General features: G+C 48.0%; 1 protein-coding gene across 9 annotated transcripts in view; it reads right to left on the reverse strand.

Annotated features, from left to right (window-relative positions):
- Nucleotides 1-24,036, reverse strand: part of LOC307035615 (NACHT, LRR and PYD domains-containing protein 12-like) — a 62,782-nt gene that overhangs the window by 23,395 nt on the left and 15,351 nt on the right. For 3 of the 9 annotated variants that reach the window (XM_079675183.1, XM_079675178.1, XM_079675186.1), the window contains 5 exons: nucleotides 23,677-23,912; nucleotides 21,679-23,482; nucleotides 20,694-20,867; nucleotides 18,226-18,396; nucleotides 8,746-8,916 (listed from right to left, as the gene is read on the reverse strand). The exons of 1 other annotated variant lie outside the window; for it this stretch is intronic. In XM_079675183.1, coding sequence (XP_079531309.1) covers nucleotides 8,746-8,916; nucleotides 18,226-18,396; nucleotides 20,694-20,867; nucleotides 21,679-23,482; nucleotides 23,677-23,912 — 2,556 coding nt within the window. Of the gene's footprint in view, nucleotides 1-3,039; nucleotides 3,411-8,274; nucleotides 8,316-8,745; nucleotides 8,917-18,225; nucleotides 18,397-20,693; nucleotides 20,868-21,678; nucleotides 23,483-23,676; nucleotides 23,913-24,036 lie in introns of those variants that run through there. 5 more of the 9 variants (XM_079675188.1, XM_079675185.1, XM_079675180.1 and 2 more) reach the window with 5 other exon arrangements.

Raw genomic sequence — 24,036 nt, forward strand, 5'->3', positions numbered from 1 at the left:
GCAGTGTTTTACTATTATGTCTGATCAGGCGCGCCGGATTCATTTTAGAATTGGGGGGGCCAAAAAAAGTGCGTGTGTATGGCCCAATCCCAAACTACGCCCTAGACACTCCCCCTCCGTGACGGAGTGAACTCCGTGGAGTGACACATGAGGCTCCCTCCTGTCAGATGGAGGGAGTAAATACAGCAGCAAGCTTTGGGACAAACTCCCCTCTCTCCGGCAGAAACAGGAAATGCCGTAACGGCTACAACGGTTTCAAATCAGCATCTCTTTGACAAAAAATGTAAATGAATAACTCAAATAAAACTCCAAACATCTTTAATTGTGTTACTTTTTTGTAAAGCTCTTAGTTTTAAACCTGATGTTTGTAAGCTTCTTAGTGTTTGCAACAGTCTGTAAATATACACCATTTTATAATAAAATGCACACATTCACCTTTTTCTAGACTAAACACAGGTATGATCCTAAGTTAAAAAAAAATGAGGTTATCATGAGGTTGTTAACATCGCAATTTATCACTATCGTTTAGTGGTTTTGCAAAGAATTAACCACTCTGTTTTTGTACCATTCTGCGTTGAAGTACCTTCTCTTTGCCCAAATAATCTACTAGCGGTCTCCTTTTTTCTGATAGTTAGCTGTACAGCTTTAACCGCCTCAATGTCCCGACAGCAAACCTCCATGCAGTTGGAACCAGCCTGTTTCGGTTCAACAACGGCGGCGGTGGGGTCGGCGGCGGTTTTGACAGTTTCTGCGGCCGCAGACTAGAGCTGCTGCTTTTGGGTTCATCTGGCTTCGCTGTTTGAAGAAGGTCCAGCCTCCGGAGATGTGGTAGTCAGGGATGTGACCTTCCAGTTGTTAAATTTAAGTTTAGATTGACCGTATTTAGTTTTCTTCTGCGCTGGTTCTTCTGACATGTTTGCAAGTGTATATATTCTTTATATCTCTAGGTTAACGGCTGACACACACAGCAGAACAACGTAACAAATAAAGTAAACAACGTAACAAATAAACAAATCTAAGCTTTTTTATTGGTTGTAATTTACATGGATACATTTGAATGGTGTGACAATGTCCTATTTGATTGGGTTAAAATGTACATATTCTTCCTGTTATGTCTGCCTGCTTTATTTTACCTAATGCAAAGTGACCTGCTCCATCGAAATCAGTCGCATTGACCCGAAGACACATTTTGATTCCTAGCTTTCTAATGAGATCAGGATTGTTTTTGTACTCCAAATATTAAGCAAAATATGTCACATTATATAATGACTGTTACAGAGTCATCGTTTTGAGAAAAAGGCCTTTAAAGTGTTTCTCTTCTCTGGAATCCATCGATCTGATTGATTATTAGCGGAGCAAATGATCAAAAATACTACGGAGGGAAGATATTTTCGTTTGGATTACTGCACTCACGGGAAACACCGGCTGTTGTTCCTGTTGTGACGTTAAATTACTCAGTTCTCCGCTTGTAATTATGCCATTACAAACTTCAAACCTGTATTTATCATCTGCATTTGCCGAAACAAGTTTAATATTCTGAAAGCCAAGACTTTGTTTATTTGAAATCAGATGAAAACGAACTGTAACGGACCCTGCCGTGTTATCTATGATTACTATGCCTTACATTCATAATTTCAGCGGGAGGGAGGGGGAGCGGCGCTGTGGAAGATCAGAGTGGCCAGTGAGAGGCGAGCTGTGGTCTTCCCTTTACAAGCTTAAAAAATGCGTGTAGCTAATGAGATTGAATATATATAACAATACAAAATAACAAAATATACACAGCTAGATCAGATCGCGTTTTAGATGCGACTTTAGAGTAGAGGGGAATTATTGAAACGGGATTTGTACAGTTTTTCGCGGCATCTGCTGCTGCGAAAATGTGGGGCAGGGCTGAAAAGTGGGGGGGCCAATGGCCCCCTGGCCCCCCTGCTTCCAGCGCCCTTGTGTCTGATGTTTCTCTATTAATATTGCTGCTGCATTAATGTGTATATGTATATACAGGGGTGCACATAAGTGGTACGCAGGTACGCATGCGCGGCAACAATCTGAAATGCGTACCGTCACTTGTGTCACAAAGCGCATTTGCGTACCGATGTATATGTGAAGCTTTTCCAGAAGGCGGTTAGATCATCGGACGACGGAGTTGGTCTCCGTGTGCACAGACAGGGCTGCTGTTAACGTCGGCCTGTACAGCAGCACTGCGCTAAAACAGCTGATCACAACGTTCACACGCTCTGTGGTCACGAAGCTCTGCACTCTACTACTACCCCCCCCCCCCCGTTGACATTCGCGATACTAGCACCCCCACCCGCTGACATTCGCGATACAGAGGGCTTCATGGGAACTTTGAGGGGAGCCGGAAGTTGGAGTACCAAACACTGACTCCAGGTACTCATCTGAGTACCTCACTGAGAAAGTTGTGTGCACCCCTGTGTATATACATATATTGCACATAGTTGGTATTTAACAACAAGGGGTGTTATAGTCTGTGTTGTTGTGTGGGGGGTCTACTAGGGGTCGTGGTGGTTATATAGTCTGACCGCTGCAGGAAGGAAGGACCTGCGGTATCTCTCTAATGTGTAGGTGGTCCAATACTTTGGTCTATATTGTGTATAATTGAGTATCATCTGCATAACAATGAAAATGTCCCGAGTGATTCCTTATTGCCTAAAGGAAGCGTATATAATGTGAACACAATAGGTCCAAGCTCTGAGCCCTTATGCTTTGCTGCAGCAACACTGACTGGATTCAATCAAACAGAACTCTAAACACATTTTCAGCTCTGCACACAATCTGCAATTCAACTCTGCACTTTCTAAAACCCTGCACACGGTTCTCTGAGTAACACACAGAGATCTGACATATTCACCTGGCAGCCATTTTCAAAACACTGCCATTAAACATGCTACACATATGAGCCAATGAATAGATACACATGCCAGCTGACCGTTACCGCCTGGCTGCTTTACAGCTGACTCATCAATCAGGATATAAGGACAAACAACAATATCCTGTTTATGAAATACACAAGAAAAGAAAGAAGATTGAAGTCGTTCATTCATGAGAAAAGCACTCAGATAGAAAGTCAGAATCATTTGATTAAAAGAAATGTAAATAAAATGTCCAAAGAAAGTATTCAGAGTAATTCTTATTACAGTTTTATAATTGTTTTATATATTTCACAAATGATCTGCTTTGACTGCAGCTTGAGAAACTTCTGGATTCAGTCTGAAAGCATCCTTTTTGAACTTGAAACATGATCTTTAATAATGTTGTAGTTTAGTTGAACTCTGAGAGGTGGACTGGCTGGACTCCTCACTGGGACTCTGGTTCTGGACCAGCTTGCAGGGTCCAGGAGTTCTTGGAGAGAAGGAGCGCTTCCTGCCGCAGGACTCGGGGGATGGGAGTTCCTGAACATGGAGAAACAGCTTCAGTTATTATGCTCCAGATATCTGGAACAAAGTCACAGAAAGAATGTGTCTGCAGCTCAGAGAGTCCTGCTGGGAACCCACACATGTTGAGGAGCCCAAAGTGTGATGATAGAAATGTACAGTACGGGTCCCCAGCACATAGAAGCTGCCGGATGCTAACCTGCATATGTTGGGAGAGCTTTACAGACCAGGAGAGGAACTAAGTACATTTACTCAAGTACTGTACTTCAGTACAATGTGGAGGTACTTGTACTTTACCTGAGTATTTCCCTTTGATGCTACGTTGTACTTCTACTCCACTAAAGTTCAGAGGTACATGCTGTACTTCTACTCCACTACATGTATTTAATCCCTTTAGTTACTTCTCAGATGTGGATGAATGATGTGAAATCTAATCAAGTGTTAAATCAGACTTTAGTTCCACCTGGAGTAAATCCACCAGCTACCCTGCAGTATACAAAGACATTCAAACTAGCTGCACCTTTACCAGCTTTGAGAACACTTTCATGATCAATCATTATAAAACATATCATATCTATTATTCTGAAATGGACCAATCTGCACAACGACTACTTTTACTGTCTTTCACTATATTTTGATGATAATACTTTTCTACTTTCACTTGAGGAACATTTTGAATGCAGGACTTTTACTGTGACAGAGTATTCCTACACTCTGGTACTTCTACTTTTACTCAAGTACAAGACCTGAGTACTTCTACTTTTACTCAAGTACAAGATCTGAGTACTTCTACTTTTACTCAAGAACAAGACCTGAGTACTTCTACTTTTACTCAAGTAAAAGATCTGAGTACTTCTACTTTTACTCAAGTACAAGATCTGAGTACTTCTCCTTTTACTCAAGTACAAGATCTGAGTACTTCTACTTTTACTCAAGAACAAGACCTGAGTACTTCTACTTTTACTCAAGTAAAAGATCTGAGTACTTCTACTTTTACTCAAGTAAAAGATCTGAGTACTTCTACTTTTACTCAAGAACAAGACCTGAGTACTTCTACTTTCACTCAAGTACAAGATCTGAGTACTTCTACTTTTACTCAAGAACAAGATTTAATTTAATTTAATTTCAAACCTTGATTTAATCAGATTGGTCCCATTGAGATCATAGATCTCTTTTTCAAGGGAGACCTGCAGCATAAGTCCATCATGAAACATAAAACAATCAAGGACATCATACATTATATTTACATGATACATTTACATAGTTATAGACATTTACAAGTGCCCATAGTATCAACGAGCATTTCATTTAGCCAAGCTTCTGAGTACTTCTACTTTTACTCAAGTACAAGATCTGAGTACTTCTACTTTTACTCAAGTACAAGATCTGAGTACTTCTACTTTTACTCAAGTACACGATCTGAGTACTTCTACTTTTACTCAAGTACAAGATCTGAGTACTTTTACTTTTACTCAAGTACAAGATCTGAGAGCTTCTACTGAAGTATATGTTGATGGTAATTCTGTAACAGACTGGTTATAATGTTGATGTTTTCATGTGTTTTATTCTTCAGAGTTTATTTACATTTTACAGAGTGTCAGTGAATGCGTCACTGTGTTGATAGACAGTTTGTCAGGATTCTTATGATATGTCACGTTTGTAGTTTTGTATGTCTGGTTATGGGTGTTTTCCTCCTTGTATATTGTCTGGTCCTTCTCCCTGTGTTTTTCCTCCATGTCGTTAGTTTCCCTGGTGTCTAATTGTTTGATTGTGTTCACCTGTTGCCCTTGTGTTTCTGCTCCCGTGCCCGGCTGTTTCTCGTCTTGTGATTACCCCTCCCTGTATTTAGTCTTGTCTCTTCCTGTGTTCAGTGTTGGTTCGTCTTTTGTTGTTGACTGTGTTCACCGGTGAGTGTTCTGTCTGTCCAAGTTCTATTCGTTATCCTTGAAATAAAGGTATAATCAGTTTAATCTGCATTTGGGTCCTGCTTCCTTCGCTCTACCTTAACAGAACCAACCAACCAAGGATGGGCCCAGCAGATCCTTTTGAGCAGGAATTATTGGATTTATCCTTTTCTTTGACTTACTGCTCTGATCGATGGAGGGGAGCATCCGGGGTTCAGCAGCGAGAGGCTGCTCTGGCAGAGGCGCGCCAGATGGCTACGGAGAGACCAGGCTTGGTGAAATTCTTACCTGGCTGGATTTTGAATTTCCTCTCGGTGTGTGATTCCCGGTCTGCTAGCTCTAGGCATTCTGGCTCCCTGCCTCCCAATTCCCAATATGACACCACACGTCTCGGTGTGTTCCGTTTGGAGTCACCCCTTGCTTCTGCCCCAGTTCCTGCTCCTGTCCAGGAGCCGTTCGATGGAACTCGTCTGGCTTTTGGAGGTCCACGGAGCCTCCAAACGGCTCCTAAAAGAAGGAGTCGCAAGTCCAGGCTAGCAGCCCGAGCCCCAAGAGCCATGGTTCCGGCCCCAGTTTTGGCCCCAGCAGCCATGGTTCCGGCCCCAGTTTTGGCCCCAGCAGCCATGGTTTCAGCCCCGGTTCTGGTCCCAGCAGCCATGGTCCCAGACCCAGTTCTGGCCCCGGCGGCCATGGTTCCGGCCCCAGCAACTATGGTCCCTTCCCTAGTCCCTCCTCTAGTCCCTTCCGGAGTCCCTTCTCTAGTCCTTTCTCTAGTCCTTTCCCTAGTCCTTTCCCTAGTCCTTTCCCTAGTCCCTCCTCAAGTCCCTTCTCTAGTCCCTACTCTAGTCCCTTCTCAAGTCCCCTCTCTAGTCCCTCCTCTAGTCCCTCCTCTAGTTCCATCTCAATTCCCCTTTCTAGTCACCTCTCGAGTTCCCTCTCAAGTCCTCTCTCAAGCCTTCTCTCAAGCCCCCTCTCGAGTCCCCTCTCCAGTCCCTACTCAAGTTCCTACTGAAGTGCCGTTGGAGGTTCCGCTGGGGGTCCTGCCAACTCTATGTCCTGTCCCGTTGGGGGTCCCGCTGACTACTCTCCTGCCGGGGGTCCTGCCAATCCTGTGTCCTGTTTCATTGGGGGTCCCGCCGACTACTCTCCTGCCGGGGGTCCTGCCAACCCTATGTCCTGTCCCATTGGGGGTCCCGCCGACTACTCTCCTGCCGGGGGTCCTGCCAATCCTGTGTCCTGTCCCGTTGGGGGTCCCGCCGACTACTCTCCTGCTGGGGGTCCTGCCAACCCTATGTCCTATCCCGTTGGGGGTCCCGCGGACTATTCTCCTGCCGAGGGTCCTGCCAACTCCATGTCCTGTTCCGTTGGGGGTCCCGCCGACTATTCTCCTTCCGGGGTTCCTGCCAACCCTGTGTCCTGTGCTGTTGGAGGTCCCGCCGACTGCTCTTCTACCGGGGGTCCTACCAACTCCATGTCCTGTCCCGTTGGGGGTCCCGCCGATTACTCTTCTGCCGGGGGTCCTGCCAACCCTGTGTCCTGTGCTGTTGGAGGTCCCGCCGACTGCTCTTCTACCGGGGGTCCTGCCAACTCCATGTCCTGTCCCGTTGGGGGCCCCGCTGACTACTCTTCTGCCGGGGGTCCTGCCAACCCTGTGTCCTGTGCCGTTGGAGGTCCAGCCGACTGCTCTCCTGCCGGGGGTCCTGCCGGCTCCATGTCCTGTCCCGTTTGGGGCCCCGTCGACTAATCTTCTGCCGGGGGTCCTGTCAACCCTGTGTCCTGTGCCGTTGGGTGTCCCGCCGACTACTCTTCTGCCGGGGGTCCTGCCGATCCTGTGCCGTTGGGGGTCCCGCTGACTACTCTTCTGCCGGGGGTCCTGGCGGCACTGTGTCCTATGCCGTTGGGTGTCCCGCTGACTACTCTTCTGCCGGGGGTCCTGCCAACCCTGTGTCATGTGCCTCTGGGGGTCCTGCCAACAACTCTTCGGCCGGGGGTCCTGCCAACACTGTGTCCTGTGCCTCTGGGGGTCCCGTCGACAACTCTTCTGCCGGGGGTCCTGCCAACCCCTTGTCCTGTTCAGTTGGGGGCCCCGCCATCACCTGTCTCTTCAGGGGTTCTGCCAGCTCCTTGTCCTCTTCCGTGGGGGATCTTGCCGACCCTTTCCCACCGGCTCCGGTTCCTGTCCGGTCGACACCGGGTCCTGCCCGGTTTCCGGAGCTGTCCGGTATTGGCCCTGGAGCCTGGCCCCCTGAGAGCCGCGGTCTTCGCCCTGGAGCCCGGCCCCCTGAGGGCCGCAGTCTTCGCCCTCGAGCCCGGCCCCCTGACTCTTCCTGCCGCTGCCTTCGCCCTCATGCTCGACTCCCTCCATGGTCTCTGCCTTGCCCCCGGGCCGTCCGCCCGAGATCCCCACCATGGACTCTGCCTTGCCCCCGGGCCGTCCGCCCGAGACCCCCACCTTGGACTCTGCCTTGCCCCCGGGCCGTCCGCCCGAGATCCCTTCCGGGTCCTCCGCTGTGCTCTTGGGCTGTCAACCCAAAACCCGTCCTCCAGACCCCCTCCACTCACCCTGGTGGCCCTAGTGATGCAGTGACTGAGTTCACCGTGGAGTGTTCTGTTTGTCCAAATGATATTATTAACCTTGAAATAAAGGAATGATCAGTGTTATCTGCATTTGGGTCCTGCTTGCTTCACTCAACCTTAACAGAAACAATCCACTGATAATCTGGAACTCTAACTTTGATCAGATGTTTAACAACTCCTTCATCTCCCTCACAGCTCATCAGTACTGACAGCATCTCCACTGACTCATGGAGCACAGAGTGATTCTGTGGAAGCTCAGACTCTCTCCCTCACACATTCAGCTTATCTCTGTTACTCTGATCAATATTCAGTCATTAGCAAAAACAGAACAAATAACAATAATGGACATACTCCATTAAAGAGTTTCATATCTGGATGAATGGAGGATATTCAGTACTCACAGGTCTTCTGGATCTTGGCTCTGATCGTCTTTCCTGTGATCCTGTAGGGATGAACACAATCCAACAGTTATGGATCCAGTTTAAAAGAAGTGTTTGTTCTTTGAGTCAGCTTCAGAGTCCTGACTGATCTCATGCTTTACATCCCATCATATCTTCTCTGCAAACACTACGACTGACTGCCACAGCTCTCAGCTGCATGACAGGAAGTAACAGTCATTAGTCAAGGAGCTCAAAACATCCCATCAAACACAGACTACCTTTTCCACTCTTCTGTCAAATCCCATATGTCTGGTGGAAAGTTGATCACTTTCTAAATGTGGCTTTGCATTTCCAGCTGGCCTTCTATAGTTGATGGAAGAATGAGAGAGCCTGCAGTCAGTGGGTAACATCACTGATCTGTTTCCCCAGAGAGAGAAACACCTCCCTGTGTTTCATACAATACTGCTGAACCAGCAGAGACCCCTTACTGACCTGAGGGTCTCCAGTCTGCAGTCTGGACTCTCCAGAAGACCTCTCAGCAGCTCCACTCCTGAATCCTGCAGAGCGTTGTGACTCAGGTCCAGATCTCTCAGATGGATGTTGGACTTCAGAGCTGAGATCAGAGCAGAACAGCTGATCTCTGACATCCTGCAGCACCTCAGACTGAATAAAGAAAACATGATGAGGATACAAATCTGTTTATAATCCAATTAGATGTTACTCAACATTTAAATGAATCTGAACAGAAACATCTGTCTACTTCAGAAAGTGAACTTTATCACGTATGTAATAGAAACATATTATACTCACTTACTTACTTTAATAATATCATTGTGTGATTCTTATTTGCTAATGTTTCTCTATATTTACTACTTCTCACACTTCTTAGCTAAGCTTAGGAGAAGTCCTTATAAAGAAGATGTGTTGCAGTGTTGTTAGTGACTCTCTATGTTCACCAACAGTATGACCTTCACCTCAGGTGAACTGAGAACTTCCTGATACGGCCTCCCTAACTCCCTAAATCCCAGAATGCTCCTTCATCCTCACCAAGCTTCCCCCTCCCTTTCTCCTCTCTCTGTGTGTGAAGCTGACCGTTGAGCGGCCCGACCAGGCAAGGAGGTAGAGGCAGAGAATTAAAATATAACCCGGTGTGGGCATTTATTCATCGCTGTAGTACATGACACAGCCTCAATATTGCTGCCCAGGTGAACACAGTCACCAGCCACAAGGATCTCACCCTATTTAGAGGCAATGGATGTCCACTCTCGGGAGACGTCCGACAGTGGTGCGGTTACCCAAAGTGACAGACCTAATTTTAGCCCTATTTAGAGGCAATGGAAGTCCATTCTGGGGAGAAAGTCCTCCAGCATGTGTCCCTGAAATGGGGACTCAGGTTATTTCACACATCCGCGACAGAGACCGGGGAAATCTCCTCTCTGTGGCCCCTCCAAGACCCCCAAAGGACAGACTGGAGACCTCCAGCATGTGTTCCTGAAATGGGCACCTCCATAACCTTGCACACCGTGAGTCCCCGGGCCCCCGGACTTAAGCACTCCCCCACGGACTAAACCCAGATGATCACACCCTACAGAACCTCATGCCCCTGGTAACCCTAAAAGGGGGGTGGATTTTGCGGTGCTTTACCGTCCGCCCATCGGCATCCATATTCGGCCTTATTCACGGCACCACCACCCCTTCTGTGGAGAATATTCTCATGCTCCTGGTAGCCCTTTAAATAGTCTGATACTACCAGGGCTCATCACTGCACTTTACAAGCCAGAAATAATGTTTAAATGGTCGGGGAAAGTGTTTTTAAACGTCTGGAAGAGAGTTTTAGCCTGTCATTGTTCACGATATCATTTAACATTGAACCTCTCCTGAAAATGCACAGAATATGTGCATTTTCAGAAGAGGTTCAATGTTAAATGATATCGTGAACAATGACAGGCTATAACCCAAGAATAAATGTTGGAAAGGTGGGGAAAAGTTGTTTAAAATAGTCTGATAACTCCAGGGCGCATCATCGCACTTTACAAGCCAGGAAAAGTGATTGAATCCTGGGTATACATGTTTTAAAATAGTATGATACCTCCAGGTTGCATCACCGCATTTTACAAGCCAGGGAAGGTGTCTGAATCCTGGGTAAACATTGTTTAAATAGTCTGATATCTGGCACTGTATCTGCCCCTGGGAACCTTCAAGGTTATACTAATGTTTTATTATTTATTTAATTATCACACGATTTTTACAAAAACAGTATACACAATATACATAATAAACATCATAAAAACATGATTAGCGGGGGCCTGGGAGCCATCTTAGCCGTCTAACTTGTACGGTGGACCGGGGAAAAAAAGGTTGAGTCCATGGCCCCTGTCCCCTCATCAGGAGTATCAACCGGCCCTGAAGAAGAGGTATCGCTGCTCTCCGCCCCTGAGCCCTCTTCGGAGGTATCTGACGGTGGTAAACCTCCTTCTGATGATGCTGCTGCAGCTGCTGCCGCCCTGAACATGGAGCGGATCTTCAATCCCTCCTTTATTCCAGGCGTATTCGCGTAGAACCGGTCTGCAGTGCTTACGTCATGACACATAAACCTGGCGAGAATCGACCTGCTTTCTGGATCTTGGTGATGCTTGATATTGTCAGCCAGGGCAGTGCGCAAGATGGTGAAGGTGATGGCTGTTTCTAGCCCAGCATCAGCCCAAGCACTCTTCAAGTGAGTGTTCAGGTTCTTGAAGGCGTGCTTCCCCGTTGTGAAAAGGAAGAATTCATTCTGAGGACCCGACAAGCCCTCTTTTTCTTTTTTTAAAACTCCTTTAGGCACCGGCTGTGCTTCACCAAATGTCTTGGCAGTCTTGTGATCCTGCACGTGGATGATATAGCCCTCAGCAGTGCCCCTTCTGTCCGCCTCAAAGACCTCAGTGTTGGTCATGTTTGCGTACACACCCGGACGGTGGCCAACTGGCCATACATGAGGCTCCAATGGAGGGTTAGATAGCCATATAGCAGGTACTGGGTGATTGAGGTCAGATTGCTAGCCATCAGGTCAAGGAGATCAGGGATGCGCTTCTCAGCGGCCGCCATGGCAGCGAGAAGCTCCGCCTGGCTTGGCAGACGATCCAGCATGTTCCTCTTCACCTTAAACTGGTGGACAGTGACTGACTTTTTCAAGTTGTACATGTTGGCTGTCACCTCTCTGATGATGTGGGTCATATCAGACTGGGTGAGCCTGCACCCCCGGAGCTTTGACTCAGACAAGTACCTCAGGAAATGGTTCACATTCTTCAGGAACAACAGCGATCTTGTGACTGCCCGGCCCGACTTTGAAATATACTCGCTCCAGCCAAGGACCCTCTCTGTGTCTTTTAGAAACAGCCAGTCTGACAGCCGGTCAACACCATGGGCCATGGGCCATGAATACGAGGAAGTTCTTTATCCGGCTGACCTTGGACAGACAATTTTCTCTCCGTTTTACTGTCGGTGCGACACCCTCACAATGACCTCTGTATGTCTGAATGTACGTCTCCATGCTTTTAGGCAACGTGATTTCACGCATGGTATTCCCCCATCCCTTCCCAGTGGACCAGTGGTTTGGGGGAGAGGGCCAGTCCTTAGCCAGATTAGCCTTCAGCTTATTGTAGACAGGCGCACGGGTCTTCTGGCATACAGGGGTCTCACTACCGGAGGCTTCTGCGGACCGCATGACTGTCTTGGACGGGGTCTTGAGAGGGGTCTCGATACCGGAGGCTTCTGCGGACCGCATGACAGTCTTGGCCGGGGTCTTGAGAGGGGTCTCATTACCGGAGGCTTTTGGGGACCGCATGACAGTCTTGGCCGGGGCCTTGAGAGGGGTCTCATTACCGGAGGCTTTTGGGGACCGCATGACAGTCTTCACCAGGGTCTTGAGAGGGGTATTGCTGCCGGAGGCTACTGTGTTCATGCCGGGGGTACTTGAGATTGCCAGGCCCTTAAATCGTATACATTCTTCCTCTTCCTCAAGCACAGCAGCAGTGGCACTCTGCTTCCTTGGTTTTATCCCCTTTTTCAGCCTGGAGCGCAGGGTCTTCACCTCATCAATGAGGGCATCCTTCTGAGCCCTCACTGCCACATTTTCCAGCCTCACCTGTCTGCAGTCCTCTTCGTCACACTCGGTATGTTGGGAGAAGGATGGAGGGTGCACCGGGTATTCCTCCTCATTGTCTATATCCAATAATGCAGCCATTCCAATGATGGGATTAGTCTCTCGGAGGTCATGGAGCAACTGCATGGCCACACTATGCTTCAGCCTTGCCATGACCTGATGTGCCTCATCTCGGGAGAACTCAGGGTGGTCATGAGTTACATGACGGTCCAGTCTCTTCCCAGCATACGAGCACCCTGTGATGGGGCAGGGTTTGGTCTGAACATTTATTCTGCCACTGGCCATTTTAAGAATGATGCTCCTCTCCTCCAAGTTCTGCACTGCATGTTTGTGCTTAAGGTGCTTGTTCAAAGCCAGATAGCAGAGTCTGCACACCGGGCATTCGGACAACATCCTTACTAAAACAGACACAATGAATTGTATTTAAATTGTTTTCTGTTTCTCCGTTTATATGCGTTAGCGTAACCGGTGATTGCAACCATGGGTCCGATGCTTCAATGCATGGTACACGGACCAAGGGAGGACTTGGGTTACCACCGGGTTAAATGGTCCCACCTCCGCACCAACGCAGGGCTGGTGATTGCAACATTGGGTCCGATGCATCAATTCATGGTGCCCCGACCATGAGAGGGTTTGGGGTGCCCCGGAACCAGGCAGTACCCCAGCAGGAAACACGTTTTATGGTCAAAGGAGGAAAGAGTGATAGAACCGGGGTAAAGTAAAGAAAGTGTCCGACAATAGTGACTTGTGAGGCGGCCAGAGAGTCTGTCATCTCTCGGTCCTATCTTCCAGGTAATGTATTTAAATTCATCCATAGAAAAGGGGTGAAAGTGAGAAAATGTATCGGAAAATAGTGTCTTTTAATGCGGGTAGAGTCCCCTCAAACTCCCCTTACATTCATCGAGAGACCAGTTTGCAAACTTAAAGTTAGGTAAGAACCAGGCTGGGGGGTGTCCAGGCAACACATGCATCTGAGCCAGAGCGCACATGGAGCGGATACATTCCTCCATGAAATCAGACACCCGTTTTTTTTCTGAGTCCTTCAAAAACCGGGTTTCCGATTTTGTGCAGACAGTATTCTGAAATTGATGAATGAATTTTTTTGACGGAGAAGGGGACGCTTGGTTTCCTCTCTCCGATGTAAGTTGCAACGGGGGAGTGGAAAAGTGTCCGGCGCTTTGGCCCGAAGCGCCGAAGCGTTGAGCTTTTTCGAGCCCCTTCTCTCCGCTTCTCCGTTGGCACTCTGCCGTCTTTTCGAATTGTGCTGCCTCCTGGACAGAGACCGCGAAAAGCACCTCTCTGTAGCCCCTCACAGAGCCCCAAAGGACGGACTAAGTAGCTCCAGCATCTCTCCCTAACATGGGCAAACAGGTTTTTTCAGACCTCCAGGACAGAGACCGCGAAAAGCACCTCTCTGTAGCCCCTCACAGACCACCAAAGGACGGACTACAGACCTCCAGCATGTCTCCCTAACATGGGCACTTCCATAACCTTGCACACTGTGGGATCCCGGGCCCCCGGACTTAAGCCCTCTCCCACAGACTAAACCCAGATGATCACACCCTACAGAACCTCATGCCCCTGGTAACCCTAAAAGGTGGTGGATTTTGTTGTGCTTTACCGTCCGCCCATCAGCATCCATATTCGGCCTTGTTCAAGGAACCCCCCCTGCGCTGGAGGTTCACACTTTCACTTTTTTGTTATATTCGTCTTTCCACGGGTGGGTGCGCCTGGCAAAGCTGTTTACCCAAACTTAAGCACTCTCACTCTGACTAAACACATAAGGACATCCGGGTAAGACCTTAGTGCCCCTTAGTGCCCCTGGTACACCATATCGTTAAATGAGCTCAGTAATGTACTGCACAACATCACATGGGTAAATGAGCTCCGTAATGCCCTGCAATATCACATTTGGTTTATTTCCAAAAAGCCTGGAAAAAACCCATATATCCGTCATGTCCTGTAAAATATCATTCTTTGTTTATTTCCATCATTCAGGCAAATACACATATCTTTGTCTGCTCCAGGAGCTTCAAAGTGCAGACTCCTGAGCTCCGTCATGTCCTGTAAAATATCATTCTTTGTTTATTTTCATCACTCAGGCAAATACACATATCTTTGTCCGCTCCAGGAGCAGAGTCGAACCCGCAGTTTGGAGGAACCGACCGCCAAGCACCGGCACATGGACCCGGGGTGGAGGCCCTCCGATGGCGGGTCAAATTTGCTGATACCGCAGCTGACGGCTGGACACTAGCCGTAGAGGAACACCCGGGCGGGACCAGGCAGTTCCCTCTTTGTAGACAAGCATATGTGGTTGTTACGCAGGATCAAACAGGTAGCCTGTGATGAAGTAGGGTCGACCCTATATCATGTGAAGCCACCGAGCCGTGTTCCTCGAGGGAACCGGTGCCCGGAGCAAGGCCAATTGCTGAATGCCGCAGCCGACTAAAGCCGCTATGCAACAGTGGACGATTAGAGAAACAGATGTTTGCCTGGCACTCCGCGGCGAAGTGGGGAGGTGGAACTTCCACCCCGCTGCGGAACCCGTGGTGGGACCCCTGAGTTGGATGGTTCGTCTTTGAAACGCTTCATATCGGTCGGCCCTCAAACAGGTCCTCACAATGTGGGTAGAGTCCCCTGCCAACTCTCCTCACTTTCCTCCAGACTCAGAAAAGGTCTAAGTTAACTTTTTGGAGATCCATAGAAAAGAGCCAGAGTGCACATGGAGCTGATGAATTCCTCCATGAAGTTACACAGCCGTTTTTTCCTTACACAGTCCTCTCAAAAACCGGGTTTCCGATTTCGTGCAGACAGTAGTCTGAAAATGATGAATGCATTTTTTTGACGGAGTAGGGGAGGCTTGCATTCCCCTCTCCGTTGTAAGTTGCAACGGGGGAGTGGACAAGTGTCCGGGGCTTCGGCCCGAAGCGCCGAAGGGTTGAGATTTTCGGAGCCCCTTCTCTGTTGGCACAATTTTTTAAAACTTCATTTTTGATTATTTTAAGATATAATGATCGTTTTCTTTCATTTTTTCTTCTTTCCACGGGTGGGGGCGCATGGCAGGCCGCCTATGAGCTCCCAAATTCGGCCTGGAACCTCCAGGATTTGTGGGATAAGCTCCATAAACTGACAAAGTCACCCACAAATGTCACTTTTATAGCCCAAACATATATAATACAAATACATTTAAATAATAAAAGGTACAAGTGAGCTCCGAATTATCCAGAATTTGATTTACATAGCCCCATGATAGTGAAGAAAAATCATTTTCACGGAAGAAAGTGTTAAAATGCCCGATTAAAGCATATGCAGGACCCCAATGAGCTCCAGACTATGTGCATTGTGTTAGGGAACCATATTAATGATAACATAAATCATTTAAATGCAAAAATAATGATTAAAAATCATTTTTAGGGGGACAACTGTGGAGAGGAGCCTGAAAATGACTCTGCAGCACCCCGGAGAAGCAGGCTGCGAGACCCCCCCACAGAGCGCACCCAGTGGACAGGCTGCGTCACCTCACTTTATAACCCAGGAAAGGAGCTGGAATCCTGGGTACATGAGTATTAAAAGTGCATTAAACTGTTTTAATCCAACAGCCGCTGATGTGGACGGAAATCTGTCCGTTTCGTTAACATTTGACTCACGAAATGGACAAGAAGGTAAAAACAGCAGAGTCCCTGCTGTTAGGGCCTCAGACTCACAGGCACACACACATGCAGAGATCCAGGGTGATGCACATGGCTTTTTCTACCCAGCAATAAGTCTCTGAAAGGCGGGGAAAGTGCTGTGAATAGAGGCGTGGAGCGCAGCCAGAGAGGAGCGGGCTGCGAGACCCAGCAGAGCGCACCCAGAGAGCTCCTCGTAGCACATGGCTCTTGCACCCAGACTGCACCCAGAGAACAGGCTGCTTCACATTACTTTACAAGCCAGGAAAAGTGATTGAATCCTGGGTATACATTGTTTAATTGTTTAAGTGTTTTTAAATGTGTGGAACAGTGTTTTGTCACTTTCAAAACTCTCCCGTCATTGACCGGAGAAATTGGGTCGATGTTGTATTCAATCCGACCGTTAATATTCCAGTGAGAATCTGTTTAATCACTGACAACAGATAAAACGATCAGTTTTATATCAATTCCTCACAATGACTCCTCACATGGAACATTTTACGAAAAGGGAAGAGGAAACGCGAGAGACACAATATATAAGGGGGAAAGTCCTCACAACAAAAAAACTCCTGAGCACAGCGACCACACTTCAGGGGTTCCGCCCACTGATCTCCGACCTTGCCAGGTATTTAACATTCAATAAAATGAAGAACACAGAATAAAATAATATAAAACACAGAATTTGTGTGATTATACAAAATTAAATTAAATAAACCCCACTGCATATTTACATCTGTTACAGTAACAGACATGGGGAAAGGGAAACACTTTTCAAAATAAAACCACATGTGCAATAGTACAAGGCCCGAAGCCGTAAGTCCACAGTCACATTTCCTCCTTCCTCTCCCGAAAGAGAACAGTACCTCATTCCTGCGACACTTATGGATCTTGGCCATTTTGCTCTCCTCCATGTGTCTCCACTCCGCCCGGTGTTTCTGTGTCTCTTTCTTCGGGATCCTCTGTCTCTTCTTCAGACTCGGTTTCTTCCGGAGACGTTTCTTCTTTTGGCCCGACGCGAGCAGAGAGGCGTCAGCGTCTGTTGTCTCCGGCTCCTTTTCTGTCTCTGCATCGCCCCCTGCTGGTTGGTCCTCAGACTGCACCTCCTCCTGACCGTCCACCTTCTTCCCCTTTTTCCCCTTCTTATTTTCCTCCGCTGTCGTTTCAGCTGGACTCACGAGACCCTCCTCTTCCACTGCATCCGGCTCCATTTTACTTTTCTTCACCTTCTTCTTCTTCGATGGAGTGGCCTGAGGCATTTGTTGCTCTGCAGCCAGCTCTGCCTTTAGTCTGTTCTCTTTTATCAGGGAAACCTGTTCCTGTATCCATGAAAACTGCTGCTCCATGTTTCCCAAACGGCACTCCTCCCGCTTGAATCTGGCTGTCTCATACTGCAGGAATGACTTCACCATTTCCCTCAGTTCCTCCATCGTTTTCACCTCCTCACTTGGTCGAATCCCACTTCTGACACCAATTGTGAAGCTGACCGTTGAGCGGCCCGGCCAAGCAAGGAGGCAGAGGCAGAGTTTTCAAATATAACCCGGTGTGGGCATTTATTCATCAGTGTGGTACATGACACAGCCTCAATATTGCTGCCCAGGTGAACACAGTCACAAGGATCTCACCCACACTACCTGTCCACTGACAGGATAAACAGAGCTTAAATACACACACACTAATTAACCCAACAAGACACAGGTGACACAAGTTACCTTCGTCACACTGTGTTTAAATATGCAACCCAAACTCTACTCTTCGTCTTCCTCTCTGCAGACTGTATGCTCTCTGTGTGACCGACTGAACTATCTTCAAGAAATAAAATACGACAAAGAGCTGAATGCTTTGACTCTCTATCCACATTTGATAAATAAATTCCCACCACAATGTCAAACTAAAATGACTTCAGATGACCTTTATTCAGACGTTATCGTTTACTAAATATTAAATACATAGATTTACTTTTTACAAATAACATCTATTACAGTTCCTTTAAGAAACACTCAACATGTATGTCTGCAGTTCTTACTTCTTACTCTTAAAAATGAAACATGAATAAAAGGACATTTATAACTTTATGGATGAAATTTATTAATGAATATAAATGAGGTTCAATTAGAAAGTGAACATGTGAGATCTCCAGCAGTAACAGAGAGTCAGTGAACTGACCTGAGGGTCTCCAGTCTGCAGTCTGGACTCTCCAGAAGATCTCTCAGCAGCTTCACTCCTGAATCCTGCAGAGCGCTCTCACTCAGGTCCAGATGTCTCAGATGGATGTTGGACTTCAGAGCTGGGATCAGAGCAGAACAGCTGATCTCTGACAACCTGCAGTCCCTCAGTCTGAATAAAGAAAAACATGATGTCACTTTAGAAAACAAAGTTCCTGTTTGAAATAACTCCAGGTTTAATAATCTGTTCAGAGTCAAACAGGGTTTTAATGTCAGAGATGATGCAGAAACTGTCACGATTCTTGTGTTATGTCACGTTTTTAGTTTTGTATGTCTTGTATTGGGTTTATTTTGCTGTTCGGTTCTCCCTGTCATGTTTTCCTCCTTGTATATTGTCTGGTCCTTCTCCCTGTGTTTTTCCTCCCTGTCGTTAATTTCCCTCGTGTGTCTAATTGTCTGAGTGTGTTCACCTGTTGCCCTTGTGTTTCTCCTCCCCTGCCCGGCTGTTTCTCGTCTCGTGATTACCCCTCCCTGTATTTAGTCTTGTCTCTTCCTGTGTTCAGTGTTGGTTCGTCTTTTGTTGGTGACTGAGTTCACCGGGGAGTGTTCTGTTTGTCCAAATTATATTATTATCCTTGAAATAAAGGTATAATCAGTGTAATCTGCATTTGGGTCCTGCTTCCTTCACTCAACCTTAACAGAACCAACCAACCAAGGATGGGCCCAGCAGATCCATTTGAGCAGGAATTATTGAATTTTTCCTTTTCTTTGGCTTACTGCTCTGATCGATGGAGGGGAGCGTCCGGTGTTCAGTAGCGAGAGGCTGCTCTGGAAGAGGCGCGCCAGATGGCTACGGAAAAAGCAGGCTTGGTGAAATTCTTACCTGGCTGGATTTTGAATTTCCTCTCTGTGTGTGATTCCCGGCCTGCTAGCCCCAGGCATGCTAGCTTCCTGCCTCCCAATTCCCAACCTGACACCATACGCCTCGGTGTGTTCCGTCTGGAGTCAACCCTTGCTTCTGCTCCAATTCCTGCTCCTGTCCAGGAGCCGTTCTCGGGAACTCGTCTGGCTTTCGGAGGTCCATGGAGCCTCCAAAAGGCTCCTAAGAGAAGGCGTCGCAAGTCCAGGCAAGCAGCCCGAGCCCCAAGAGCCATGGTTCCGGCCCCAGTTCTGGCCCCAGCAGCCATGGTTCCGGCCCCAGTTCTGGTACAAGAAGCCAAGGTTCCGGCCCCAGTTCTGGCCCCAGCGGCCATGGTTCCAGACCCAGTTCTGGCCCCAGCAGCCATGGTCCCGGCTCCAGTTCTGGCCCCAGCGGCCATGGTCCCTCCTCTATTCCCAACTCAAGTCCCTTCTCTAGTCCCTCCTCTAGTCCCTTCCCAAGTCCCTTCTCTAATCCCTTCTCTAGTTCCTTCTCTAGTCCCTACTCAATTCCCTTATCAAGTCCCTCCTCTAGTCACTTCCCTAGTCCCTTCTCTAGTCCCCTCTCTAGTCCCCTCTCCAGTCCCTTCCCAAGTCCCTTCCCTAGTCCCTTATCTAGTCCCTTCTCTAGTCCCAACTCAAGTCCCTTCTCTAGTCCTATCTCTAGTCCCTTCTCGAGTGCCCTCTCAAGTCACCTCTCGAGTCCCCTTTCTAGTCACCTCTCAAGTTCCCTCTCCAGTCCCCTCTCCAGTCCCCTCTCCAGTCCCAACTGAAGTCCCTACTCAAGTCCCTCCTCAAGTCCCTACTGAAGTGCCGTTGGAGGTTCCGCTGGGGGTCCTGACAACTCCATGTCCTGTCCCGTTGGGGATCTCGCCGACTACTCTTCTGCCGGGGGTACTGCCAACTCCATGTCCCGTGCCATTGGAGGACTCGCCGACTACTCTTCTTCCGGGGGTCCTGTCAACCCTATGTCCTGTCCCGTTGGGGGTCCCGCCGACTACTCTTCTGCCGGGGGTCCTGCCAACCCTATTTCCTGTTCCGTTGGAGGTCCCGCTGAGAGTCCTGCCAATCCCATGTCTTGTTCCGTTGGAGGTCCCGCTGCCACCTGTCTCGCCGGGGGTCCTGCCAACTCCTGATCCTCTTCCGTGGGCATCCTGCCGAAGCCTGTCCCACCGGCTCCGGAGCTGTCCCATCAGCGCCTTCCTGCCCATCCTCCAGAGTTGTTCCGTCGCCGCCTGCTTCGCCCTCGAGCCCGGCCCCCTGAGAGCCGCGGTCTTCGCCTTCGAGCCAGGCCCCCTGAGTGCCGCGGTCTTCGCCCTCAAGCCCAGCCCCCTGAGAGCCGTGGTCTTCGCCCTCGAGCCCGGCCCCCTGAGTGCCGCGGCCTTCGCCCTCATGCTCGGCCCCCTGAGTTTGCCCGCTGTGGTCTTCGCCCCTCCATGGACTCTGCCTTGCTCCCGGGCCGTCCGCCCGAGACCCCCTCATTGTATTTGTTCAAATTCAGAAAATCAAAAACACAAACAGATCAATATGAACTGCAGTCAGTGAACTGACCTGAGAGCCTCCAGTCTGCAGTTTGGACTCTTTAGTCCAGAACTCAGCAGCTCCACTCCTGAATCCTCCAGATAGTTGTAACTCAGGTCCAGATCTCTCAGATGGGAGGGGTCAGACTTCAGAGCTGAGGCCACGACTTCACAGAGACTCTCTGAGAGTTCATAGCCAGCAAGTCTATAATAAAACATATATTACAACATGTGTTAAAAGGAGGAAACATTATATTAACCTCAAGCACTTGATGAAAACAGATTTGACATGTTCTGATAGACCTTTGCTGTTAGTCCATTTAATATAATATATAATAATATATGATAATAGAGTGTAATGAGTTGTCAGTGTGATCTGATCACATGTCTGTGCTCCTGCTGTCACTGACTGTTACCAAAAGAAACAGAAATTAAATGAATCACTTGACGATATTAGAGATGTACATATTGAAATGTTAATTAATATTTGGATATGAATGATGGATGAAGGATGTTTTGGCTTCTCTGAGCATCTGAACATTTATTGCGCACACAAACACAATTAACAAACCAATAAAGTTTCAATATGTTCAACTTGATACCATCAGATGTTCCCAGTCTATCAGCATTAAGACAGAACTCTGTTCTTGGTGGGACATGATATAGATCTGATTTTAAACTCTAACACATTGTGATCAAAACGTGTGTTTAATGATAAAGGAACTACTAGAAAGTAATAATAACATGTTTCTGTGATAACTGTAAGTCCTGCTGTGTGGTGTGATCACATGCTGAGAAACCTCTCAAGTCCTTCATGTGTTTGACATGTCACCTCCATCACTCAATATGAAGAGAGGAACGCTTCAGTTGAACTATTATTATAAATAAATAGAAGAACATTGTTGGGTTTATTTTGCTCTCTCAGTATTTAAACAGCAGAACTGTTATCGCGTTTATTTGAATAATTAAACTCCTGATCCACATTAGTTTATAAAGTTAATCACATCTGGACTTACTTGGCCTTCCTGCAGTTCCTCACAGCTGGAAGCAGTCTCTGTCGTCCCTCATCTGATGTGTTGTACTTCTTCAGGTCCAACTCATCCAGAACGTCCTCTGACATCTCCAGCATGTAGGCCAGAGCAGAGCAGTGGATCACAGAGAGTTTCTCCTCTGATCTGTTCTCTGACTTCAGGAACTCTGTGATCTCCTGATGTACTGAGAGGTCCTTCATCTCGGTCAGACAGTGGAAGATGTTGATCATCCTGTCAGGAGAAATTTTCTCACTGCTCATCTTCTTCAGGTTGCTGATGGCTCTCTGGATGGTTTCTGGTCTGTTGTCTGTGCGACCCAGCAGGCCTCCTAACAGTCTCTGGTTGGACTCCAGAGAGAGGCCGTGGAGAAAGTGGACAAACAGGTCCAGGTGGCCATTTTTACTTTGGAGGGATTTCTCCATGGCTCCCTTCAGGAAGACATCCAGGGATGGGTACCCCTGATCTCTGCTGGTGTTAAAGTCTCTCTGCAGGAAGTCCTTCAGTACCTCTGTGTCTCTGTTGGTGTAACAGTGCAACATGTAGACTGCAGCCAGAAACTCCTGGACGCTCAGATGAACAAAGCAGTAGACTTTTTTCTGGAAGATCACACTCTCTCTTTTGAAGATCTCTGTACAAACTCCTGAGTGCACCAAGGCCTCGGTGACCTCAAGACCACAGCGCTGCAGGTCTTCTTGGTAGAACATGATGTCTCCTTTCTCCAGATGTTCAAACGCCAGCCTCCCCAGCTTCAGAAGAAGCTCCCTGTCAGCCTCCGTCAGCTGCTGTGGACTCGTCTCATGTCCCTCTTCATACTTCTGCTTCTTCCTCTTGGTCTGGACCAGCAGGAAGTGTGAGTACATGTCAGTGAGGGTCTGGGGCAGCTCTCCTCTCTGGTCTGTAGTCAACATGTGGTCCAGAACTGCAGCAGTGATCCAGCAGAAGACTGGGATCAGACACATGATGTGGAGGCTCCTGGAGCTCTTGATGTGAGAGATGATTCTGCTGGACAGGTCTTCATCACTCCATCTCCTCCTGAAGTACTCCTCCTTCTGGGCGTCAGTGAAGCCTCGTACTTCTGTTAGCCTGTCCACACACTCAGGAGGGATCTGATTGGCCGCTGCAGGTCTGGAAGTTATCCAGACGAGAGCCGAGGGAAGCAGCTTCCCCCTGATGAGGTTTGTCAGCAGCACGTTGACTGAGGACTGCTGAGAGACATTAGACACAACCTCATTGTTTCTGAAGTCCAGAGAAAGTCTGCTTTCATCCAGGCCGTCAAAGATGAGCAGCACTTTGCAGACAGCCAGCTGCTCTGCTGTGAGCTTCTGTAAGGTTGGATGGAAAACATGGAGCAGCCTGAGAAGACTGTACTGCTCACCTTTGATCAGGTTCAGCTCCCTGAAGGAGAGCGGGATCACCAGACTGACATCTTGGTTTCCCAAACCCTCGGCCCAGTCCAGAGTGAACTTCTGCACTGAGAAGGTTTTTCCAACTCCAGCGACTCCGTTGGTCAGGACCGCTCTGATGAGAGTCTGTTGGTCAGGTGAGGCTTTAAAGATGTCCTGGCACTTGATTGGAGTGTCATGGAGGGGCTTCTTCTTGGAAGCTGTCTCCAGCTGCCTCACCTCATGTTGGGTATTAACCTCTTCACTCAGGCCTTGTGTGATGTAGAGCTCAGTGAAGATGCTGTTGAGGAGGGTTTCACTTTGATCAGTTCCTTCAGTCACACGTTCACATCTCCTCCTCAGACTGAGCCTATGTTCATCTAGAACCTCCTGCAGACCACGTTCTGCTGGAAGAGAAGGAAACAGGAGAGAAGGAGGAACATGCTCTGAGAATCTAATTATAACAAATAAACAACAACAAACAGACTGAGTTTAAATGTTGTACAAACAGCTCACTGTCTCTGCTCTACAGCAGTATACCTATTCAGAAACAAAGGAACCAGGAAGAGGAATGAAACGCTGCGTGTGTTCGGCCTCTTACCTCCTACAGTTCTGCTCTGACTGGCTGTCTGCAGTCCAGCTCTGGTTCTGGATCTCTTCCCACACTGGGGACAGGAGGGGTCTCCTGATGGAGGTCTCTGCTCCCAGTATGAGGTGATGCACTGTCTGCAGAACCAGTGTCCACAGCTGGTAGAGACTGGATCCTTCAGGACGTCCTGACACAGAGCACAGCTGGACAGCTGCTCCTCCACAGGAACACCACTCTTCCTCTTCCCTCTGTGGAGATGAACACATCCTTTACAGCACTTTACATTAGTCAATCAATCAATGTTTATTTATATAGCCCAATATCACAAATGTTACATTTGTCTCAGTGGACTTCACAGTTTGTACAGAATAT

Source organism: Notothenia rossii, assembly GCF_949606895.1.
Source record: "Notothenia rossii genome assembly, chromosome: 4".
NCBI classification, from domain to species: Eukaryota; Metazoa; Chordata; class Actinopteri; order Perciformes; family Nototheniidae; genus Notothenia; species Notothenia rossii.